At 52.5% G+C, this 19,686-nt stretch overlaps 10 protein-coding genes across 10 annotated transcripts; 5 read left to right on the top strand and 5 right to left on the bottom strand.

The window, feature by feature from the left end:
- Nucleotides 1-238: 238 nt before the first annotated feature.
- On the top strand, nucleotides 239-1,811 carry VTN49DRAFT_5932 (uncharacterized protein; the record flags this gene model as incomplete). The annotated part of the gene is made up of 2 exons (XM_069414044.1): nucleotides 239-400; nucleotides 471-1,811. 2 exons carry the CDS (start codon nucleotides 239-241, stop codon nucleotides 1,809-1,811), a joined length of 1,503 nt encoding a protein of 500 aa, XP_069266156.1.
- A 1,074-nt stretch (nucleotides 1,812-2,885) lies between these two features.
- VTN49DRAFT_5931 (uncharacterized protein) lies at nucleotides 2,886-4,770 on the top strand (the record flags this gene model as incomplete). Its single annotated transcript, XM_069414043.1, has 2 exons — nucleotides 2,886-3,463; nucleotides 3,528-4,770. The coding sequence occupies 2 exons, from the start codon at nucleotides 2,886-2,888 to the stop codon at nucleotides 4,768-4,770; spliced, it is 1,821 nt and encodes a 606-aa protein (XP_069266155.1).
- A 365-nt stretch (nucleotides 4,771-5,135) lies between these two features.
- Nucleotides 5,136-7,700, bottom strand: VTN49DRAFT_5930 (uncharacterized protein; the record flags this gene model as incomplete). The annotated part of the gene is made up of 1 exon (XM_069414042.1): nucleotides 5,136-7,700. The coding sequence occupies one exon, from the start codon at nucleotides 7,698-7,700 to the stop codon at nucleotides 5,136-5,138; it is 2,565 nt and encodes an 854-aa protein (XP_069266154.1).
- Nucleotides 7,701-9,855: 2,155 nt separating this feature from the next.
- VTN49DRAFT_5929 (uncharacterized protein) lies at nucleotides 9,856-11,343 on the top strand (the record flags this gene model as incomplete). Its single annotated transcript, XM_069414040.1, has 3 exons — nucleotides 9,856-9,930; nucleotides 9,996-10,611; nucleotides 10,670-11,343. 3 exons carry the CDS (start codon nucleotides 9,856-9,858, stop codon nucleotides 11,341-11,343), a joined length of 1,365 nt encoding a protein of 454 aa, XP_069266153.1.
- Nucleotides 11,344-12,047: 704 nt separating this feature from the next.
- VTN49DRAFT_5928 (uncharacterized protein) lies at nucleotides 12,048-12,915 on the bottom strand (the record flags this gene model as incomplete). The annotated part of the gene is made up of 3 exons (XM_069414039.1): nucleotides 12,048-12,371; nucleotides 12,469-12,585; nucleotides 12,670-12,915. The coding sequence occupies 3 exons, from the start codon at nucleotides 12,913-12,915 to the stop codon at nucleotides 12,048-12,050; spliced, it is 687 nt and encodes a 228-aa protein (XP_069266152.1).
- Nucleotides 12,916-13,042: 127 nt separating this feature from the next.
- VTN49DRAFT_5927 (uncharacterized protein) lies at nucleotides 13,043-13,680 on the bottom strand (the record flags this gene model as incomplete). The annotated part of the gene is made up of 2 exons (XM_069414038.1): nucleotides 13,043-13,277; nucleotides 13,358-13,680. The coding sequence occupies 2 exons, from the start codon at nucleotides 13,678-13,680 to the stop codon at nucleotides 13,043-13,045; spliced, it is 558 nt and encodes a 185-aa protein (XP_069266151.1).
- Nucleotides 13,681-13,812: 132 nt separating this feature from the next.
- Nucleotides 13,813-14,116, bottom strand: VTN49DRAFT_5926 (uncharacterized protein; the record flags this gene model as incomplete). The annotated part of the gene is made up of 2 exons (XM_069414037.1): nucleotides 13,813-13,840; nucleotides 13,902-14,116. The coding sequence occupies 2 exons, from the start codon at nucleotides 14,114-14,116 to the stop codon at nucleotides 13,813-13,815; spliced, it is 243 nt and encodes an 80-aa protein (XP_069266150.1).
- A 228-nt stretch (nucleotides 14,117-14,344) lies between these two features.
- VTN49DRAFT_5925 (uncharacterized protein) lies at nucleotides 14,345-15,814 on the top strand (the record flags this gene model as incomplete). The annotated part of the gene is made up of 3 exons (XM_069414036.1): nucleotides 14,345-14,594; nucleotides 14,651-15,209; nucleotides 15,274-15,814. 3 exons carry the CDS (start codon nucleotides 14,345-14,347, stop codon nucleotides 15,812-15,814), a joined length of 1,350 nt encoding a protein of 449 aa, XP_069266149.1.
- Nucleotides 15,815-16,249: 435 nt separating this feature from the next.
- Nucleotides 16,250-17,368, bottom strand: VTN49DRAFT_5924 (uncharacterized protein; the record flags this gene model as incomplete). The annotated part of the gene is made up of 1 exon (XM_069414035.1): nucleotides 16,250-17,368. The coding sequence occupies one exon, from the start codon at nucleotides 17,366-17,368 to the stop codon at nucleotides 16,250-16,252; it is 1,119 nt and encodes a 372-aa protein (XP_069266148.1).
- Nucleotides 17,369-17,824: 456 nt separating this feature from the next.
- On the top strand, nucleotides 17,825-19,615 carry VTN49DRAFT_5923 (uncharacterized protein; the record flags this gene model as incomplete). Its single annotated transcript, XM_069414034.1, has 5 exons — nucleotides 17,825-18,145; nucleotides 18,204-18,481; nucleotides 18,534-19,052; nucleotides 19,107-19,318; nucleotides 19,377-19,615. 5 exons carry the CDS (start codon nucleotides 17,825-17,827, stop codon nucleotides 19,613-19,615), a joined length of 1,569 nt encoding a protein of 522 aa, XP_069266147.1.
- Between the last annotated feature and the right edge of the window lie 71 nt (nucleotides 19,616-19,686).

Below are 19,686 nucleotides of genomic sequence, written 5' to 3'. Positions count from 1 at the left end.
AAGGGCACCTAAGTATATCTATTAGGGTCAAAAGAGGAGTATCTCCAAATTGTCTTGATCAATTCGTCCGAGTAAGTAATCACTGATTGTCAAAGCAGAATGGCTGCGACTTCGCGAATACAAAGGACTGGACCATCTACATGAAGCTTTTGGGCGATGTCGGCCCGGAACATCGTTGTTCCGCAACCGAACAAATTCTCCGAATTGGGAACACTGGAAGATTGATCTTAAGCTGTCGATGCCGTCAACCCTTGGCATGGAACCAGATGGGTCAAAGTCCAACGCACCGTCCGCGGCGGACTTGATCCTCCAGCAGAGGCAGAATCCAGCGTCGGGCCCATCGCACTCCGGAGATGGCGGCTTCCTGTCACAGCTCGCCAGCAATCCGCTATTCACTGCAGTACGTATCTTCCCTTCGTCTTTCTTCGCAATCCAAGAAATGGTCATGCTAAACAGTTTCTTTTCTGCAGGGATTCGGTCTCGCTGGTCTGACGGCTGCTTTCGGGCTCGCACAGAGAGGTATCAAACATGGCGCCGCGCTCCTCCGCCGGCGCATGCTGGTTGATATTGAAATCAACAACAAGGATGAATCCTACCAATGGTTCTTGCATTGGATGACCCTATATCAGCAGTCACAACTCAATGCGCGAAATGCTGTGAACGGTAGCAAGGCCGGGTTCATGGAGCGGCTGCTTAATAAATTCACGCCGGGAATGCGCCAGCTTTCGATCCAGACGGAGAAAGTCGAGCTCTCGAACGGTGCCATTCACACACGATTCACGCTGATACCGGGCCCTGGAAAACACGTACTACGGTACAAAAATGCGTTCATCTTGGTCAATCGAGTCCGCGAATCCAAATCGCGGGACCATCAGACGGGAAGGCCTTGGGAGACGGTCACCTTGACCACGTTGTACGCGCATCGCCGCATATTTGAAGATTTGTTCATGGAGGCCCACGCGATTGCCGCAAAGTCGCATGAAGGTAAAACACGCATCTACAACAGTTGGGGGACAGAATGGCGACAATTTGGCCATCCACGACGGAAACGGCCATTGGATTCCGTCATTCTTGATAAGGGTGTCAAGGAACGCATTGTGGAGGATGTGCAAGACTTTTTAGCGAGTGGCAAATGGTATCATGACCGCGGGATTCCCTATCGTCGTGGCTACCTTCTCCATGGACCTCCTGGCAGTGGGAAGAGCTCTTTTATTCAAGCATTGGCGGGCGAACTGGACTACGATATTGCAATTCTGAACCTCAGTGAGCGGGGCCTGACTGATGACCGACTTAATCACCTTCTCACAATCATCCCCAATCGCACATTGATCCTGCTCGAGGATGTTGACGCAGCATTCTCAAACCGCAGAGTGCAGACCGATGAAGATGGGTACCGAGGCGCTAATGTGACCTTCTCCGGCCTCCTTAATGCACTTGACGGTGTTGCCAGTGCAGAAGAACGTATCATCTTCCTCACCACGAACCATCTGGAGAGGCTGGATGAGGCGTTGATCCGACCGGGGCGCGTGGACATGGTCGTCCGACTCGGAGAGGCCACACGGTATCAAGCAGGAGCCCTCTGGGACCGTTTCTACGGTGAATTCGATCCAGATGGGACCTATAGAAACCGATTTTTGGCGGAATTGGAGAGGCTCGGGCTCGTCGAGGATGAGAATGGCAACAAAGCTGACTGGTCCAAGTCGACGAGCACGGCGGCATTGCAGGGACTGTTCCTATACAATAAGGGCGACATGGAGGGCGCGATTGCCATGGCAGGGGCTCTGGCGCAGCCCGTTCGCCAGCAATCATAACTGTACAATAGCGGTGTATACTAGTTACAATGAGCTTTAGAAGCTGCCACATGCTTCAAATTGCTTTCCTTTAGACTTGATCGATCGTATTTTGATCTGCTACAGAAACATTCGAATAATGGCTGTTTGTTTAGGGCTGGGTCCATCCAGGCCCTAAGCCCTAAGACGACAACTGCTTCGCAATACCTATACCTCCAACGCCCAGAACTCTTATTATCGCACCCAAATCCCATCTCTATTACTCGGTTACTCTGTCTGCGGAAATATGCATGACATTTATCATCCAGCACTTCCGAACTCCAACTCTTAGTTGGCATTCCTCTTTGAATGCAATCCTGATTGGGCCGTTCTCAGCCATCCAATCCTAGCCCCTCACTACGCGCCGTCCGGCCCGTCCCCAGACCAAACCTTCCAATCACCACCCATCGGTTCAATCCCCCTCACGGCCGTTCGATGAGCTCCCCATTCAATCACCTCTCTGGAATGCTAGGCCGGCTTGGTACTGAGACTTCTGCATTGGTTCTCTTGGCGATCACATCCTTTTGACCTGTCAAGGTCCAGGACCGTTTATTAGAGTCGTATTCACACGGCCACGAGCCCACGACCGTGAAATACCAAGACTTGGCATTTAATATGACGGGCCGTCGTTTATCATGAAACTATGAAACGAACGTTTGCCAATCCTCCGAAGGAGGGGGGAAGTAAGCTAGGTAGTTCGCAGCCAACTACTTAATGGAGACTTCTCGTTGATTTCTCGGTCTTTTGAACATGCGTTCTGGTTTCTCGCAGTTTAGCGTGTTGGTCCGGCTGGGCCTTTGAACATTCCTACTTCTCCCTATATGATTTAAGTCCTTTTCTTTGCGGACGCCGGTCGTTCGTTGATATTCCTCCTCAATTCCACAACTTGAGCAGGTCTCAAGGCCGATCAAATCGCCGATCCCAATCTACCGGTTAATATACTAGTAATCTCTAGTTGCCGCATATTTCCGGCGAGAATTAGTTCCAGCTTTTCGCGGGCGCACGGCGACAAGAATGAATACGGCTTATACAACTACGAATCCATTTCGAAGGAAAATGCAAGGTCAATACAGCCAACCGACTTCTCCAACAGAAAATGCATCGTCTGTGCCATTGCAGGACTTTTCGCTGAAAAGCGAGTCTGTGGTCGTTCAGGTCGTTGAAGATGCAGGCTCTTCGTCGGCATCGGCATCACGGGGTAGTACAATAGCTACGTCTGCATCGAGTTCATCATCATCATCACCTTCATTTCCCTCAGCACAGAGGCAACAGCCGCCGGAGAGCACAAGCTCGACACCGGTAGCATCAGCAGCGCCAGCTGCACAAGCGCGACAGCACATCTTTGCGCGATACGATTCTTCGTCATATGATTCCGGAATGAGCTCTGGTGATAGTACTACGTTGGTGAATAGTAGCACGCCGACCTCGCAGCCGGGGAATCTTGTTCCGCTGGCCGAGGTCGATGCGGCTCTTGGCCCAAATACGGTTCCTGCAAGCGTCGTCAATTTCCCAGAGGATGCGCTCAACCCGCGAATACAGTATTCGACACGGGATGAGCTAGTGAGTCTGTGGGAAGCTGCCAATGGGCAACGACCGCAGCAGCCGTTGGGCAAATTCAATCTTCGCATGGAAAGGTACATCACTTACAACAGCTGATTTGCTTCTCAAACATGGCCGGGCTAAGTTAGAAATTTTCAGGATTAACATCGAGACATTTACATTTGCCGACCCCCAGCTGCCATTCTACACCATGCAGGTTCATGCCGACGGCCTCGTGCTGACGCGAACGCACCCGCACCAGTCGAATCGCAGCGTGCGCGCCATGATGCTGACCCTCGAGGATCCGGCTCGTCGTCAGCCGCCGCATGACGGCCTCGTCACCAACATCTTCTCCAATCTTGCTGCGACTCTCGCGGTGGAACAGGCCGCAGAGCTCGCGCGCCAGCACAACCTGGCACCCACCGACGCACTCGAAGTCAAAGAGAACGCGGTTAACCGCGCCGCTGCACAAGAGTCCTGTCGCTTGCACTGGGATGCGCGCAACGGCCGGTACGAACTGCACCATCCGTCGCTGCTCCAGCAGCATTCGCCAATGCCTGTCGGCGAGGACGGCAACCCTCTTCCGCGCGTTCAAATCGCCAAACCAGGCATCCTCCACATCAGCGTCTCACAGACGCTCGACTCAAACGACGGGCCGCAGCCGCCGGCCATCGTCGTGACGAGCCCCGCAGTTCCAAATGCCGTCGAGGCCGCCGACGCGAGCGCCAACCCGCACATGTCCGTGATCCCGCAAGCATCAGATACAGATCCGCTTGCGACGCTGGATCTCGGAACAATGACGTTGTCCCTCAATGCGGATGCCACGACAACCATCATCCCGTCGCTCTACGCCATTGACTCGTTGATCGCGGCGGTCCTAGCCGTCGCGGTCTCCGACGCAGTCACCCGTCAGGTTCTCATCGACACAGAGATTTACATCCCCGGTCAGGAAACACCGCGGACTCCGGTTGTTCGGCGCATAGTGCAACCCAGCCCAGCACCCGCCCGGGTATCGACATGGTCCGGGTCAACTGTTGCCCCATCCCCGCGTACGGGCTTCTCAGGCAAGCTAGTTGCCACACTAGCAGAGCGCGAAGAAGCCGAGCAGGAAGCCAAACTTATGGCTCAGCTCCACTCTGCCGATAAAAAAGACAGCCGGAAACGGAGCAAGAAGAAATCATCATCATCATCACGAAATCACACTGGAAAGAGCAAGAGCAAAGGGAACAGGGTCGCTGTCGAGGAATTCGATTACGATCCGGATTTCCAAAATGAGCAGAAGATTCCCGGTGTGGTGCGCGCGCTGGGAAGCGTGGTCGCGTGCGGGCTCAAGGCCGTGGTGGCTGTCGTGACGGGTATGCTCAAGTGTGCGGTCTGGGTGGTGGTTCGGGCTGTGAAGTGAATATATCAACCTTGTTTATCATGCAGACGATACCTAATGGCTATGGCTGGACCTGCCAACTGATCAGAGCGATGTGAACGAACTTGAAAGTCTATCTCTCAAGTGTAGATTTATTTGAATCTATAACTTAGTACAATTGTATTCGAAATATATCATGCACAGAAGCTTTGCCAGACACGCTCTCAAAACCTCCATGTAAAAATGTAAATGCAAGGCCATCGGGTATCAATGCCATACACAAAAACACCCCATCCATGTATCATGTATGAACCATGCAAATTGGAACAAACCAGAGGATTCCCTTTTTAGAATAAACCCGCCACGTCTATTTGAACAGAAAAGAAGTGATGCGAACGTGTGTACTTTCATCGAAACGCCTGTCGCAATTTAGGCAGAGGGCTTCTCGCTCCAGATCGAGTGGCCGGTCGTTCCGGCGGGGGTTCATTCTCCGTCAGCAGTTTGTTCGCCAGCAGCGAGAGACGCGTCTTTTCCCGTCGGATGGCCTCGCGGCGCTCAGCGCGCAACGCGTCGATGCGGCGCTGTCCTACGCGGTAACGTCGCGACATGCTCTCTTCCAGGAGCATGTTGGCGTCCAGGAGCTTCTTCGGCACCGTCTGCACAATCTGGAACACCTCAACTGGGTCGGAAACGGCCGCAATATCCTTCTCGCTCGCTTTGAAGATTCCCAACGCAACGCGGAAGAACGTCTTGGATCCTTCGTAGAACAGACAGTCCCACACCCGCAGAGTCGTCTCCAATGGCAGACTCCCCACGTACAGCGACATCAGCCAATTTGTCAGCCCCAAGGTGATGTCCGGAAGCCGCGTGGACACCGTCAGGACCGGCGGTTTGGATCTGTTGCTTGAAGTGCTGCCTGCAATTTTGGCGTAAATGGACGGAAAGCTCTCCTTGAGCAACACCATCAGGATCCAGAGATCGACATTCGCCCCCTCGAGGCTGATCTCATGTGTCCCTGGAATGAATTCTGTCGTGATGATGTGAAGCATCCAGAACGCCTGTTCTTCCGGGAGGAAAAGTAGCAGCATGCCCGTAATAAAATTCAGGGACTGGGTGTATCCGATTCCAGGATTGTGCAGTGTGAAAGCATAGAGGACCCGCCGAAGGGATCGAATGATCTCCGTTTCCACGATCACCCGCTGATTCCCGTTCGCCTCACCCATTTCAGGCGGCAAGTCGGGTTTGAAATGAATGTTATCAGGAAAAGTACGATAGAGGTCTCGCTCAATGTGTTCCTTGTCGTTGTTGCGAGGAGACGACATCGCCTTCCGGACAAGCTCGGCGTAGTGGCCGGGATGCCGATGCATATGTTCGAACCCACCCGCGTAGTAGAACCAGGCCGCACCTCGGTATTCGCTGGGAATGCCCTTGCGCACATACCGCTTGATTTTGTTGGACCTGGGTGGAAAAGTCACCGGTGACTTGGTCGGCAGGCCGGCCGACTCCAGCAGCTCCACCCACTTCTGCCTTCGAACCTCCAAAAACGACGCATACTGGCTATGCCAGGATTCAAACTGAGACTTGGTCACATAATGGGAGGCCTTTCGAAAGCCATACTGATCGCGCCCATCCGTCCCTGGCAGAAACGGTGGAGGCACTTCACCGGGTATGCGAACAATGACTGACTGTCGTGGACTAGGCGGTGGATTCCGTTTCTCAGCAGTCGGGGTGTCCACGGTCAGGCTCGAGCTTGGCTCCGGTTCTGGCGTTGTCACTGCTGGCGGCGGCTGTGCCGCTGGTTCTGTGACGCTTTCGTCCTTGGAGTCAGTAGCTCCATCTACTGCCAAACCGCTAACCGTACTAGACCCGTCAACCGGTCCATCAACCGATTCATCGGTTTGGCGACTCTCACGTGGATCATCGGGCAAATCGGCATTTTGTGATTGATTTCCAGCCCCTGACTCATGATCAGCGGCATCAGTCGTAGAGGACAAATTTTCGGGTGATTCAACATGTTCTGGCTGGCTCCCAGTCGTTGATTCATGAGCAGCAACAGCATCAGTCGTAAAGTGCGGATTCTCTGGCAAATCCATCTCTCGTGATTTGCTCTCGGAGCTTGGTTCAGGAACAGCAAGATCAGCCGTAGCCTGCTTTGAGGTCAGTGGATCAGCTTCCGCGATCACTGAGAGCCCGTTCAGCCCTTGAGCAGCCGGCGGCGAAGGGTCAGAAACGTCGACGACGTCAGCGACATCGTCCATATACATTCCGATGGCGTCCTCCACAGTCATATCATCATCGTGGCCGTGCAAGTGGTCCGGGGTGTCCGGAGACATGTCGGTGATAGAGCTACTTTTCGTCAGGACGCTGCTCCCCTCTGTTCCGCTCACTCTTTCGAAGCTCGATGTCGACATCTGCGCCGAGTTTTGACTATCCCGCATGGCATCGTTCTGTTGCAAGTCGGAAGCAATTCGCCGTGGGAATCGTAGAGGAGGGCGTCCATTGGGGCCAACTTCGAACATCGAGTCGTCTGGGTGAGGCGACCGTCTTTGATTTCGAAGCGAACTAGAGGACATGGAAGTTCGTAAACGAGGCCGAGGAGGGCGGTAGGTATTGTACGCATGGCTGAAATCTTCCCGCGGGTGCCATGCTGCATGATCCTCTCTCGGAACTATTGGGAATGTCGGTGACTTCAACGGTGCACTGAGCGGAGGGTCACCATGGTTGGTCCGAGCGAAAGCACCGGATGGCAGGGCTAGGTCGCCGTCTTGGTGTCGGAAATGATAAGGAACCGGGGAGGGGCGTGCTGCGTGTGCGTTGATAGGAGTCGACGGTGTCGTCACCGGAGAGGCTCCTTCTGTGAAGACCAGATTTGGGGGCTGGCGCTGGCGGCGCGGACGCATTGACGGAGATGCCGCCCGATCATAGGGCCGGGGAGAGCAAACGCGGGCGTTATTCCCATGCTGCGTGACCATGGTCACTCGGAAGTATTGGGCGTCTGGTGCTGTACATTTGTTTGCTGTGAAGTAGCCCGCGCCTTGGAGGGGAAGTGGTGGGTTTGTTCCAGGCGCGACGGAATCAATCACCAGGAATTGAGAGCCACCACGACGGTGTCACAGCTAAGATTGAGTTTCGAAGACAGAGAGGACCGTAGCAGGGACCAATTCTCCTGACATAGCAAGAACTCGGATCCGTATTCGGGCAAAACGAGCGGGCCGGAGCGATGATCTCCTGAGCTGAAGCGAAGCAAAAAACCGAAGTGGAGCAAGAAAACGACCCGAACGAAACGAGCTAAGGTCAAAGACGAGCAGTTTTTTCACACGGAGAGCGATCCATTGAGGAGAAGAAGACGAAGGGACCGCAGTGGAGGAGTGAAGGGCGAGGCAACAGGGGTGAAGAGGTTCGGCGGCAATTTTGGCCGTGTTTCGAAGACGAAGCTTTCAGGACTGTTCGAAATCGCTCACTGGCGTCTCGTTCGCGGAGACGAAGCCAACCAGCGCTCTCTTTCTGTAGGTACCTATCTGCAGAACCGCATGCAGACAGATCTCGTCGACTCGTCACATATTCTACATACTATAAACTATTGATCCAACCTTGCCGGATCCTTATTCGTGCATTGTTGCCGACCGGCCAGTCGGAATACCAGGAATCTCTATTCGGCCTAGCTCCAATTATTGTGATACGCACTGTAGATAAATTCCCTGCGGACGATTCCCGAAACCACGGTCACTTCGCACCATCGTCCAAAATCGTCCATGTCCAGCATCTAGAATCAAAGTAAGGTGATGGACTCCTTGCTGTTGGGGTGCAGCAATCTAGCCTTCAAATGACGCAGAACACCTTCGACCAATGATAATGTGGATGTCACGTGCGCCGTTTTTCTGGTCTCATTCCCCTTGGCCAGTGCTTCTCCCCAATTTAGTCAGGGAGAGGGACGGGGAGTGACGACACGGATTATGATGGACCCGACATAGGGTGGACATTACTCGTACGACCGTTGAAATGAGCTAACATGTGCATCCAGCTGGGTTCGTACATCTGGAGATGCCAGTCAAGGAATCCGTGGTGGCTACAGATTTGGATTAAAAAGGGGCGACGGGAAACAAGGGGAAGACGGCTTCAATCTTCGAAATTTCCGGGGAAAATGCCGCCAAGCCAAGCCATGCGGGAAGTTCAGCGCCAGCCCGCCCGCCAGCGGTGAAATTGATTTGCGGACCGGCCTTCTGGAAACAAAACTGGCCGTTTCCTTGGGGGACTAGCTTGCACGGAAGAAAGATGGGCTTGATTCTGGCACCTTATGCAGTGAGCACGTGCTTCCTGTCAGGCAACAATAAGCGGGCCGGATGCCTTCCCTGAGCTTTTTTTTTTTTTAAACATGCACGAATACGAAGGACGAATTGTTTCCCCTACATATTCAACTGCGCCCTGAAAGCTACGGCTGATCGTCTGCCGCGCTTTTGTTGATCACGGATTGATACCACTGGATGATGGAACTCGAATCTTCACCAAGCGCTAAACCGACTTGTGAAGTGTCAACTGGTCTGAGCCCCTGAGCCAGTGACTACAGTAGTCAAATTCACCGCAATTCACCAGATAATTTAACCAACTAATTGGATGCCCATCCAATCAGCGATTGTTCCCTGGGCGCTAGTCGCACTATAACTGGCCATGAACCACCTTAAGCCGTCTTGGCGCTCCTCGCCAGCCAGACTTCTGATGATGCACACCCCCCAAAGATGCTAACTATTTTCGCTGCTCGCATGGCAAAATGGCCGATCACTGGTTTCCAATCCTTGGCGCTTGAGCGGCCATTATATTCACCCTATTAAAACAAGAAAAAAAAAAAATAAGGCTGGACGGAGAACGAGCTGGCATAATCCCTGTATGGCCTCCACGGCATGCCGTAACCCCAGACTTCCAGCCGTTGCCCAAATCCTGTCGTTCTGTGTACTTTAATGTAACGTCTGCTTCAGTGTCACTCATTTAGGATCCTTTTCTCTATCATTTTCTCCAGTCAGGCTGCTCCGTTCCCGGGCAGTCTTTCTTTTCCTCAGAAGACTTCGGTGTTCCTTGAGCCTGTCACTCGTTTCTCAACCTTCCCCTTCCTCTCTTATCGTTGCCTTCCCCGTCATGGCAGCTCCGGAAGCTGCTGCGAATTCCAAAAAGCCCGTCGCAAGTAGTGTTCGGCCCACGAGTTGGGCGGATGTAGGTTATTTCTGAACCGCGAGCCCAATCGAGGTGGATTGCTGATTCGGCGGTGCGTCGTGCAGGGGCTTCGCGGAATTGCCGCCATCTTTGTCGTTTCCAGCCATGTGTGTCTGTGTTTCTGGACCTTTTTGATCCCTCCCACCAGGAAAGAGACCTCCACGTATCTCTTCCAGCGTCCCTTCTTTCGCCTCGTCATCCAAGGCAATGCGTGGGTTGCGGTGTTCTTTGTTCTTCTGGGATTTGTAAATTCTCTCAAGACCGTACAGTTGGCCCGGGCGGGGGCCGTGAATGATGCCTTCAACTCCTTGGTTGCAAGCATTTACCGTAGGGCTTGTCGAATGGTGTTGCCGGCTGCCGCGGTGACGGTGCTGTCCTGGTTACTCTGCCAACTGGGCGCCTATCGGCTCGCGTACCAGACAGATTCGTTCTGGTTGACGGAAACCAGTCCAAGGCCCAGCACATCGTGGATCAGCGCCATAGGGGACTTGATCCACGAACTGGTCCGTACTTGGACGGAAGCGGCGAATGTGTATGACCAGCCGCAATGGACCCTGCTCCATCTCTTCAAGGGCGCACTCTACGTGATTCTGACTCTACTCGCCACCGTCAAGGCCTCGCCAACCTTTCGAATAGTCATGGAGATCGTTCTGTATCTGTGGTGTTGGAAAACCTTGGATCGTATGACTCCCTCGATTCCTGTGCCTGGCAGTAGTCTGGCTAACCATTTATGGATCAGCATTTGGCATCTGCACCTTTGCTGGAATGATCCTAGCAGAGTTGTCCATGACCGCAACAGCCACTCCAAAGCGAATGTCTGCCGTCCGGCAAGCAATCCCGATTGGATTTGCTATTCTCGGGCTGTATCTGTGCTCCTTTCCAAATGAGTATTATACGGACGCGCCGTGGTGCAACCAGCTGTATCAAATCGGGCTGCGCCTATTCCCAGATGGCGCTCCGCAAGGGCGGTACTGGCCGGGCCTCGGCGCTCAGATGCTCTGCGCAGCGATTCTATACTCACCCGTCCTTCGCAATGCGCTATCTCATCTCACCCTGCGGTATCTTGGTGGTATCAGCCTGCCGCTATATCTGTTACACGGCCCGCTGATATACACTATCCTCACTTACTTGGTCTACTTGCCGGGCTATCTCTTCTCGCAACCGGTTCCCACCAACGATCCCGCGCAGAATGGGCCGGCAGTGCTCCCGACTCCAGGGCTATTTCACCTCGCTGTTGCCATAATTCTGTTTAGTATCATGTTGTTCATCGTCCGACAGTGGTCGACCTATGTCGAGCCATATTTTGGCGACCTCACTGACCGATTAGAGCGACTGGCACAACGTTACGGGAAGGGAGGTGGCACGTCTTCCAACATCAATGGACCAATTCTTCCCGTGCATGGGAGGTCATGATCCGCGTCAACTTCAATAACACGAATGATCTACAGTGTTCCCTCGAGGGGACCATTTTCAAAGATTGGCCGCGTCAATCAAGCCCATAACTGACAAATGATATCGTGGATCGAAAGACTATGACAACATCTTTTCCCACGGTCACTCTCGAATTCGCTTTCAATGGTTGCTTGCATATGAAGCTAATAGGACGTTGAAGGCGCTCCGACAGTTCACTCTAGTATCGGCGAATGCTGTACAGGATGTACAAACATATAATGATGGGAATCTAGGATTGGCGTTTGGGGCAAAGTAAGATGCGTGGCATTGGAATTTGGCGTGTACATATATGACATATTGGTGAGCTCGGGACGCTCACAGTCCATACTATATCTGTAATGTACCCACCTGTTAAGAATTTTTCTTCCTCTATCTTACACTTCCAATACGCCTTGATCTCTAAAAGGGCAGTCTGGACAAGAGAATGGGTGAGAATCAGAGAAAACATTCAAGAAAGTGATTAAACTCGCTGTATCTCTTTCATGCATTGCCCCTCTACCCATCGAAATCATGACAACCATGTAGTTGACTAGAAACAACCGATCCATGACCGCAGACGCAGAAAGATATACTGTAATGAAAACGCCAGATCCCAAGGATGTAGTCATCGACCCACCCACACATAGCCACTGCCATGGTAAAACCAACAAAGTCAAGGAGAACGATTAGCTCGACTTCGTCGCATACCGTCTCGTCCAATCCCGAGCGATCTCCTCGAACCGCTTCCGATCATTCCGATACTGCTCGGCGATTCTCCCTTCGACGGCATCCTCCGGCATGGGCTCCGCAAGCAGCTGCCGCGCGAACTCGAGCACGGCGGCGATGCGCGAGCTGGGTTTCCACTCGTCCGACTTGAGCATGCCGAGACACATGCTGCCTTTGTCGTCGTTTGAAACGTTGGGGTGATAAATCTTGGTCGCGAAGGAGACGGTGGGTGGTTTGAAGGGATATTCAGTCGGGAGAGTCAGGTTGATGGTAAATTTGCCGCCCTGTATATAGACCGCGTCAAAGGACACTGTTAGCGAGGAATACAACGATAGAAGGAGGATATGTATGTGAGCTCAGGGAGGATGGTGCTGTATTCACCTCGTATGGTGTACCTTCCGGTCCCTCCATTGTTACGCGCCATGCGTACAAGTTCGACTCATCAGCCAGCTCGACCAGGATGCCGGTTGGCGGGGACTCGGTCAAGTCAGCGAGCTCCTGCGGGCCGTTAGTTGAATTCCTGAAAATTTCCGGCAGGTTGTTGCGAAATAGCAGAGCAGAGGTCAGACGAATCTATATTACCTTTGCAATTCTCTTTTGGCTGCCCATTGTCGCGTCTCTGAATTGGAGTTGTGGGAGAGGACGTTGTGGCAACGATAAGAGGTTTAGTAGCACTGGATCTGATAGCGGGGTAGCGGTGTACTGTAAGGCAGAACACGATCCGACGCGGGCCGGATTTATAGAGATTGGACTGGGGCCCTGGCTTATACTGACAGTTGCAGTGTGTGAGATGTCCCGAGTCAATGAGATGGGAATGCGTGTTATCATTCAGCAATCTATAACAGGATCCTACGAGTAGTAATCCGCCTAGAGTGGAGCATGATGCTCCTGGTGAGTCAGTCCATCAATGCAATGATATTTGATATCAAAAGCACAAAGATACACAAATTCCCTTTCATTCTCGCTGTAGTATCACCATTAACCCCATAATGCCCAGTAATACCGTTTTCAGCCATGGGTACTCGCTCAGCAGAATGGTCACATATCCCACCATAGGGAAGTACCCGCGAACACTGCCCACAATGTCCTCTTGACGGTCAAGATAGCTCTGTCCTTCCGCGTACAGGTTGGTGTCATCGGCGTTGTTGTTGTCGCCCTTGGTGAGGAGTTTTTGTGAGGTAGTCGTTTCCCTGTTAAACGATTCCCAAGCCCCTGATCAGCAACTTGACGCTGGCACGAACAGAACACTCCGAAAAATGATATGACTTACCCAGTTTCTGCTGTCTTGGAATCCTCAGGATATGACCGGACAACCCGATGTACAATCGGAATGTCCTTCCCCTTGACATTGTATACCACAATTTCCCCCACTTCCGCCCTCTCCGCACGATTCCAAAGAAAGAGGATATCACCACGTTGGAAGGCAGGTTCCATGGACCCGGACAGAACGACGACGATCGGTGATGGTGAATTCGTCGCAATGGAGAGACCTTTCCATAGCATGAACGCGGTTGACAGGACGAGGGCGAAGTTCAGAACCTGCGCGATTTGCTGGCGCACATTGGGGCCATTGATGCCGAGAGAGGACAGCATTTTGCTGGCCCTCTCTGGTCGAACGGAGGGTCGGCTTGGAGTGGTTGGAAGCTCAAGATCTCGAGGAAGATAGGTGTTGATAGATTTCCAAGAAAGGATGTGAGCCGGCCGAACAATTGGGCCTGCCCAAGTTCAGAACCGGTCAAAGCCAATGGATATGCTACAATTCATTAGTACCGTAAAAATCAGAGTAAACAGAGATGGCAGAATACCGAACATACCTGGCAAACGCGTACGGATCAAACGTCCTTCTCAAGGTCACGGACAGCTGTTCGAAACGCTCATCATTCACGTGATCAATACTTATGCCTGAGGCAGTAACTGCAGCAGCTGCCAACTTTGATGCCGCTGCAAACCATCCAGGATCACCATCAGTCCACACAGGAAATTTACCTGGACTCTGAGTGGGCTGAGGACATGGCCAATCCTTATTCATAATTCTAGACCTTGTCCGGGTCCTTGGCCAAGGCCAAGCTTGCTTCCCAAGTTCGTCAATCATTCAGTAAAAGTCTCTGACCTGCCGATGACATCAGAGATCATGGAGTCCAACCGTCCTGGGACAATTACGATCATGGTAGTTGTGCTGATATTAAATGACTTGTCGGGGTTGTTTCTACGAATATTCTCTCAAACTGGCTAAATATCAAAAAGAAAATAACTTAAAATGGGCCTCGCGACCACCATTATCTACACTCTCCTGAGCCTCTGGGTGCAGGCTTTCCATATCGCACTCGCAATATGGCACCGGGAAGTTGGCTGGTTGACTGTCGACCGTCGAACGAAGCAGTTCAAACGTGAGCAGCAGCCGCTGCTCAAGAAGCTCAAGCTGCTACTACTGTTCAATCCCATCACAGAATGGATCGACACAACCCATGCGATGCGCTTGTGGACGCACGAGAAGAACTATGAGTCCGGTAATGGCTAGAGCCAATGCATTGGAGTACGCAGATGCTGAACTATTTCCACGTAGGCATCGCAGAATCGAAACCCAAATCTCATAAACAAATCAGAAAATTCGTCCAGTTCTACAAAATCGACATGTCCCAGTTCGAGCCATCCAATGTCGAAGAGTATACAACCTTTGAGGACTTCTTCATCCGCCGTCACAAGCCCGGCTCGAGACCGATATACGAAAAGGACGACGACAGCACGGCGACCGTTGTCGCCGACTCGCGCGTCGTCGTTTTCCCTACTCTTGAGCGGTCGCGGGCGCTCTGGATCAAGGGGACTCACTTCACCATCTCCAACCTCATTGATGACGAGGAAGAGTCCCGCCGATGGGCCAATGGCTCCGTAGCAAGTTTCCGCCTGAGCCCCCAAGACTACCATCGATTCCATTCCCCTGTGCCAGGCACTGTGTGCTGGCACAAGCACATCCCTGGCGATTATTACCAGGTCGACCCAGTTGCACTGCGAAGCTCGGTCGACATTCTGACCCGCAATGCACGGTCGTGTCTCTGCATCGAAAGCAAGAAATTTGGCAAGGTGCTGTTCGTTGCCATTGGAGCAACGGACGTGGGGAGCGTTGTGTATGTTTATTTCACTTTACAATGTGCGTCTCTAATCTGGATAAGTTTTAACGGTGTGAAACAGGATCAATGAGGAACTCAAGAACCCCGGCCAAAAAGTGTCCAAAGGCGACCAGATTGGCTACTTCCAGTACGGTGGTTCCAGCATCATCGTGGCATTTGAGCCGGAACGGATTGAATTCGACGAGGACTTGGAAGATTGGAGCCGGAAGCAGATCATGGTGGATGTCGAAGTCGGCATGAGCTTGGGGCGAGCAAAAGGTGATTTCAGTTCTCACCAAATGGCCGCGGCCGAGCAAGCACCCACCACGGCTGAGCAAACGTCACCCGTTGAAAAACCCACCGCAGCAGAGCAAGCGTCACCGATCGACAAACCCACTACACCTGAGCAACCGCCACCCACCGAGAAAGCCACCACGGCCGAGCAAACGCAACCCATTGAGAAAGCCACTCCGGCAGAGCGAACATCACCAATTGACCAACCCACCACAGCCAAGCAAACGCCACCCACCGAGAAAGCTACCCCGGCCGAGCGATCGTCCGCCAATGACAAACCAACTAAACGGCCGAGCAAACGCCGACAATCGAGAAAACACTCCAGATGAATTATGGTACATGTAAAGACGAAAAACTCTGAAGCAGCGCAGCAGATGCAATTGTATCATTCGCTCTTGTTATAATACACCCTCTGTCGGTCGTTGCCTTCTCCCTGGTACTGAGAATGGCAGTTTATTTCCTAATTTGGAAACACGATTTGGAACCCTAGTAGCTGTGTTTTACCCAATAGGTACTTAATAGCGCTGTCTTATAAATTCTCCCTATCTTATTCAATACATAGTATAGTCGGTGCTCACACAGCAGGACTAGGAAGTGATGCTACTGTCATCCACTGGCTTCAACAGCAAATAGGTAGATAGCAACTTAGCAAGGGGCAGCTGCACTTGTTGACATCCGTGAACTCCGATTCCAACTCCACCCTCTATTTACAATCTTATCTCCAGAGAACGATTGGACATAATGCGTATCTGCTTATATATCATTTATATATACGTGCGCAAATACTCCACCAATGCCATTATAGCCATTGCCTGCCCGTACGGCATCGCCGTGATAGGAATTTTGCGATAAAAGTCCAGCGAATCTCCCATTCCCGTTCCGAAACTAGTGTTCTGTAGCTCACCGCGCTCGTCAATGGCGCTGAGAACGGCTTGGATGGCACGCTCGGCCGTTGCCCGGTAGTCCGCGCTGATCAGGCGCTGGCGTGTCGCCTTGAGGATGCCGTAGGCGAATCCGGCCGTGGCTGACGCTTCGACGTACGAGCCTTTGTCGAAGTGATCGAGGAGAGTATGCCAGAAGCCTGTGGGATCCTGAAGACGCTTGAGGGCGGAGACCTGTGCGTTGAGGGTATCGATAAGATGCTGTCGGAACGGATCATCTTTGTCAAGCTCGAGCAGTTCGAGGATTTCTGGGATGACCATTGTCACCCAACTGTTCCCACGCGCCCAACGGGCCTGCGCGAAGTTGTGGCCAACGCTCCCATCGTTGCCGTCTTCAAAGACCCAGCCGTGGAAGAACAGACCTGTGCGATGGTCGAAGAGGTACTTGATGTGCACTAGGAACTGCCGCCGAGCTTCGGCCAGGTACTCCGGACGACCCAGGAGTTTCCCAATTTTGGCTAACGGCAGCACGGTCATCATCAAGGTGTCGTCCCAGAGTTGCTGGTGGTTGTCGGTGAGATATGTGACATGTTGCATGCCACCATAGCGGGTGCGTGGGAGGTCGTGCATGGCCCATTCGGCCCACGCGTCGAGCCAGGGCAGGTAGGTCGGGTTACCCGTCTTCTCGTAGACGTATGCCAGGGTAAGAAACACGGCCATCGTGTTGATGTTTTTCGTTGTGCCGCCCTCTGCGAACCGTGCGGCGAACCAATCTTCGATGATCTGCAGGTAGCGCGGCTCCCCCGTGATCTCGTAGTATTTCCAGATCCCGTACAGCCCGATGCCGTGCGTCCATTCCCAGCCATGCCACGATTTGGTGTCAATGATGCGGCCGTCGGGTAGATGGAGGAGGAATTTCCCGGTCTCATCTTTGATGTTGATGAGATTATCAATGAGCCGTTGGATGGCGTTGTGGACGTCTTTGGCGGCTGGTTTGGACATGGTTGATGCTCCAACTACACTTTAGCTTCCTACTGAATGAGGGGTATAAAGTTCATGAAGAAAGCTATTAATCGTCGTCATAAAGCTGTGTAGTCGGTACAATTCACTCTATGCAAAGGTTATGCTCGGGCGTGACTGACCCGAACACCGAGCAACATATGAATCCGACGGATGACCTCCGCAGAAACCCTAACTCGACCAATCAGAATTTAACCGAAGTCGCTCCAGAACAAGCATCACCAAGGACCTGCGGGCTGTCTTGGCCATGCATGGACCACATTGGCTTCGATGCCCCCGATACCCCGGGCGAGCAGAAGCTGGGGTCCGGGGAAATGAAGTCCGGCCCGTCCGGGGAAGAGTCGAATGACTGACTGACCATTTATATATATATATTAAACCTGCCAGAGAATGTAGCATCGACTCAATGGTTATGCAACGATAAACCAGAGCGACAACATGGCCAGCTCGAAGCCCTCCTCCGAGCCCAAGGCTCAAACCGACGAAGTCGAAAATGTCGAGCGCGTGCTAACGACCGATGACAATCCTAAGAAGGATGTCACGGACCTGTCGCGCGTCGACAAGGAGGTCCAGCAGTACACGGCCATGGGCCAGGTTGAGATTGACGAGGAGACGGATAAGCGGCTACGGCGTATGATTGACCGGCGGGTACTGGTGTTCATGATTGCGACGTATTTCCTGCAGGCTATTGATAAGGGTACTTTGTCGTTTACATCAATCATGGGAATTCAAGAGGACAATAATCTTGTGGGACAGCAGGTAACTTTTCTTCTTTTTCCTCTACGGCTTTTTCTGATCAAGGCTGACTTAATGATAGTACAATTGGCTCACAACCTGCATTTACATTGCGGTGCTGATTGTCGAATATCCAACAAACTGGATCCTGCAGCGTGTACCCATTGCCAAGTATCTGGGCTTTAACATCATGGCCTGGGGAACGGTGCTGGCATGCCATGCAGCCACCAAGAACTTTGCCGGGCTGCTGGTTGTGCGCACCCTGCTCGGTATCTTCGAGTCGTGCTGCCAGCCCGCATTTGTCATTCTGTCCAGTATGTGGTATCGACGTGAAGAGCAGGCCGCTCGTGTGTCTTACTGGTAAAGCTACCTTCAAATAAACCCAATTTGGGACACAGACTGAAAGAATCAGGTACATGATGAACGGCGGCCAGCAGATCGTCGGCGGCCTTCTGGCCTACTGCTTCAGCCTTTTGGGCAACGACAAGGCGATCAAGTCATGGCAGGCGCTCTTCCTGGCCTACGGCGGCATCTCGGTCCTGTACGGCATCGTGCTGCTGATCATGATGCCGGACTCGCCCATGCGCGCCAAGTGCTTCACCGAGGAAGACAAGCATCTTATGGTCGAGCGCGTCCGCAGCAACCGGACGGGTCTGCAGAACCGGAAATTCCGCCCGTACCAGATCAGAGAGGCCCTTCTTGACCCCCAGCTGTGGTGTTACTGTCTGATCCAGATCTTCACGACGCTGCCCACTAGCGGTTTGGGTGCTTTTGCGAATATTATCATCACGTCGCTCAATTTTAGCGTGCTGCAGACGCAGCTACTGGCAATGGTACTCGGGTTCTACATCATCATTGTCCTGCTGTCGTCCTCCTGGCTCGTTAACAAGACGGGCCAGAACACGCTCGTCATGGCTGGTTATTTGATCTTGTCCGTATAATCCTCCCCGCTTTTTCAAGCGAAATTTGCTGATCGAATTGATAGTTCATTCGTCGGAACTATCGTTCTCATGACCGTCGAAAACAAGAACAAGGCCACCCAGGTTGGTCTGCTGATTAGCTACTACCTCACACTCTCCTTCTGGTCCGCGCAGACCCTGACGCTGTCCATGGTCTCGCGCAACATTGCCGGCCAGACGAAGAAAACCGTCGTTGTCGCAGCGACTTTTATCTCCTGGGCCGCCGGGAATGCTGTCGGTACGTCCTCAATTCCTCACTTTTAGTACCCTTGATCAGGTCTGATAAGAAGAAATAGGCCCTCAAGTCTTTCTCAAGCGCGATGCTCCGCGCTACTTTATCGCCTTCAGCATCCATCTTGCCTGCTACACTCTCATGCTCATCACCATCCTTGTCCTGCGTTGGTGGCTGAAGCGCGAGAATCGTCGCAAGGACAAATACGTCGAGGCGCATCCCGAAGTCAAAGATCCAAACATGGTGCATGCCTTTGAGGATCGGACGGACCGGGAGAATTGGAACTTCCGCTATGTGTATTGATTATATATATGTAGCGCGATGGAGATAATATAAATGGAATACGAAAGTTTGATTAGTTATATCATCTCAAA

This window comes from Thermomyces lanuginosus (genome assembly GCF_041956635.1).
Source record: "Thermomyces lanuginosus strain ATCC 200065 unplaced genomic scaffold VTN49scaffold_36, whole genome shotgun sequence".
In the NCBI taxonomy this organism is placed as follows: Eukaryota; Fungi; Ascomycota; class Eurotiomycetes; order Eurotiales; family Trichocomaceae; genus Thermomyces; species Thermomyces lanuginosus.
Note: the sequence above shows the minus strand (reverse complement) of the source record. Positions and strands in the feature narration are given on the sequence as shown.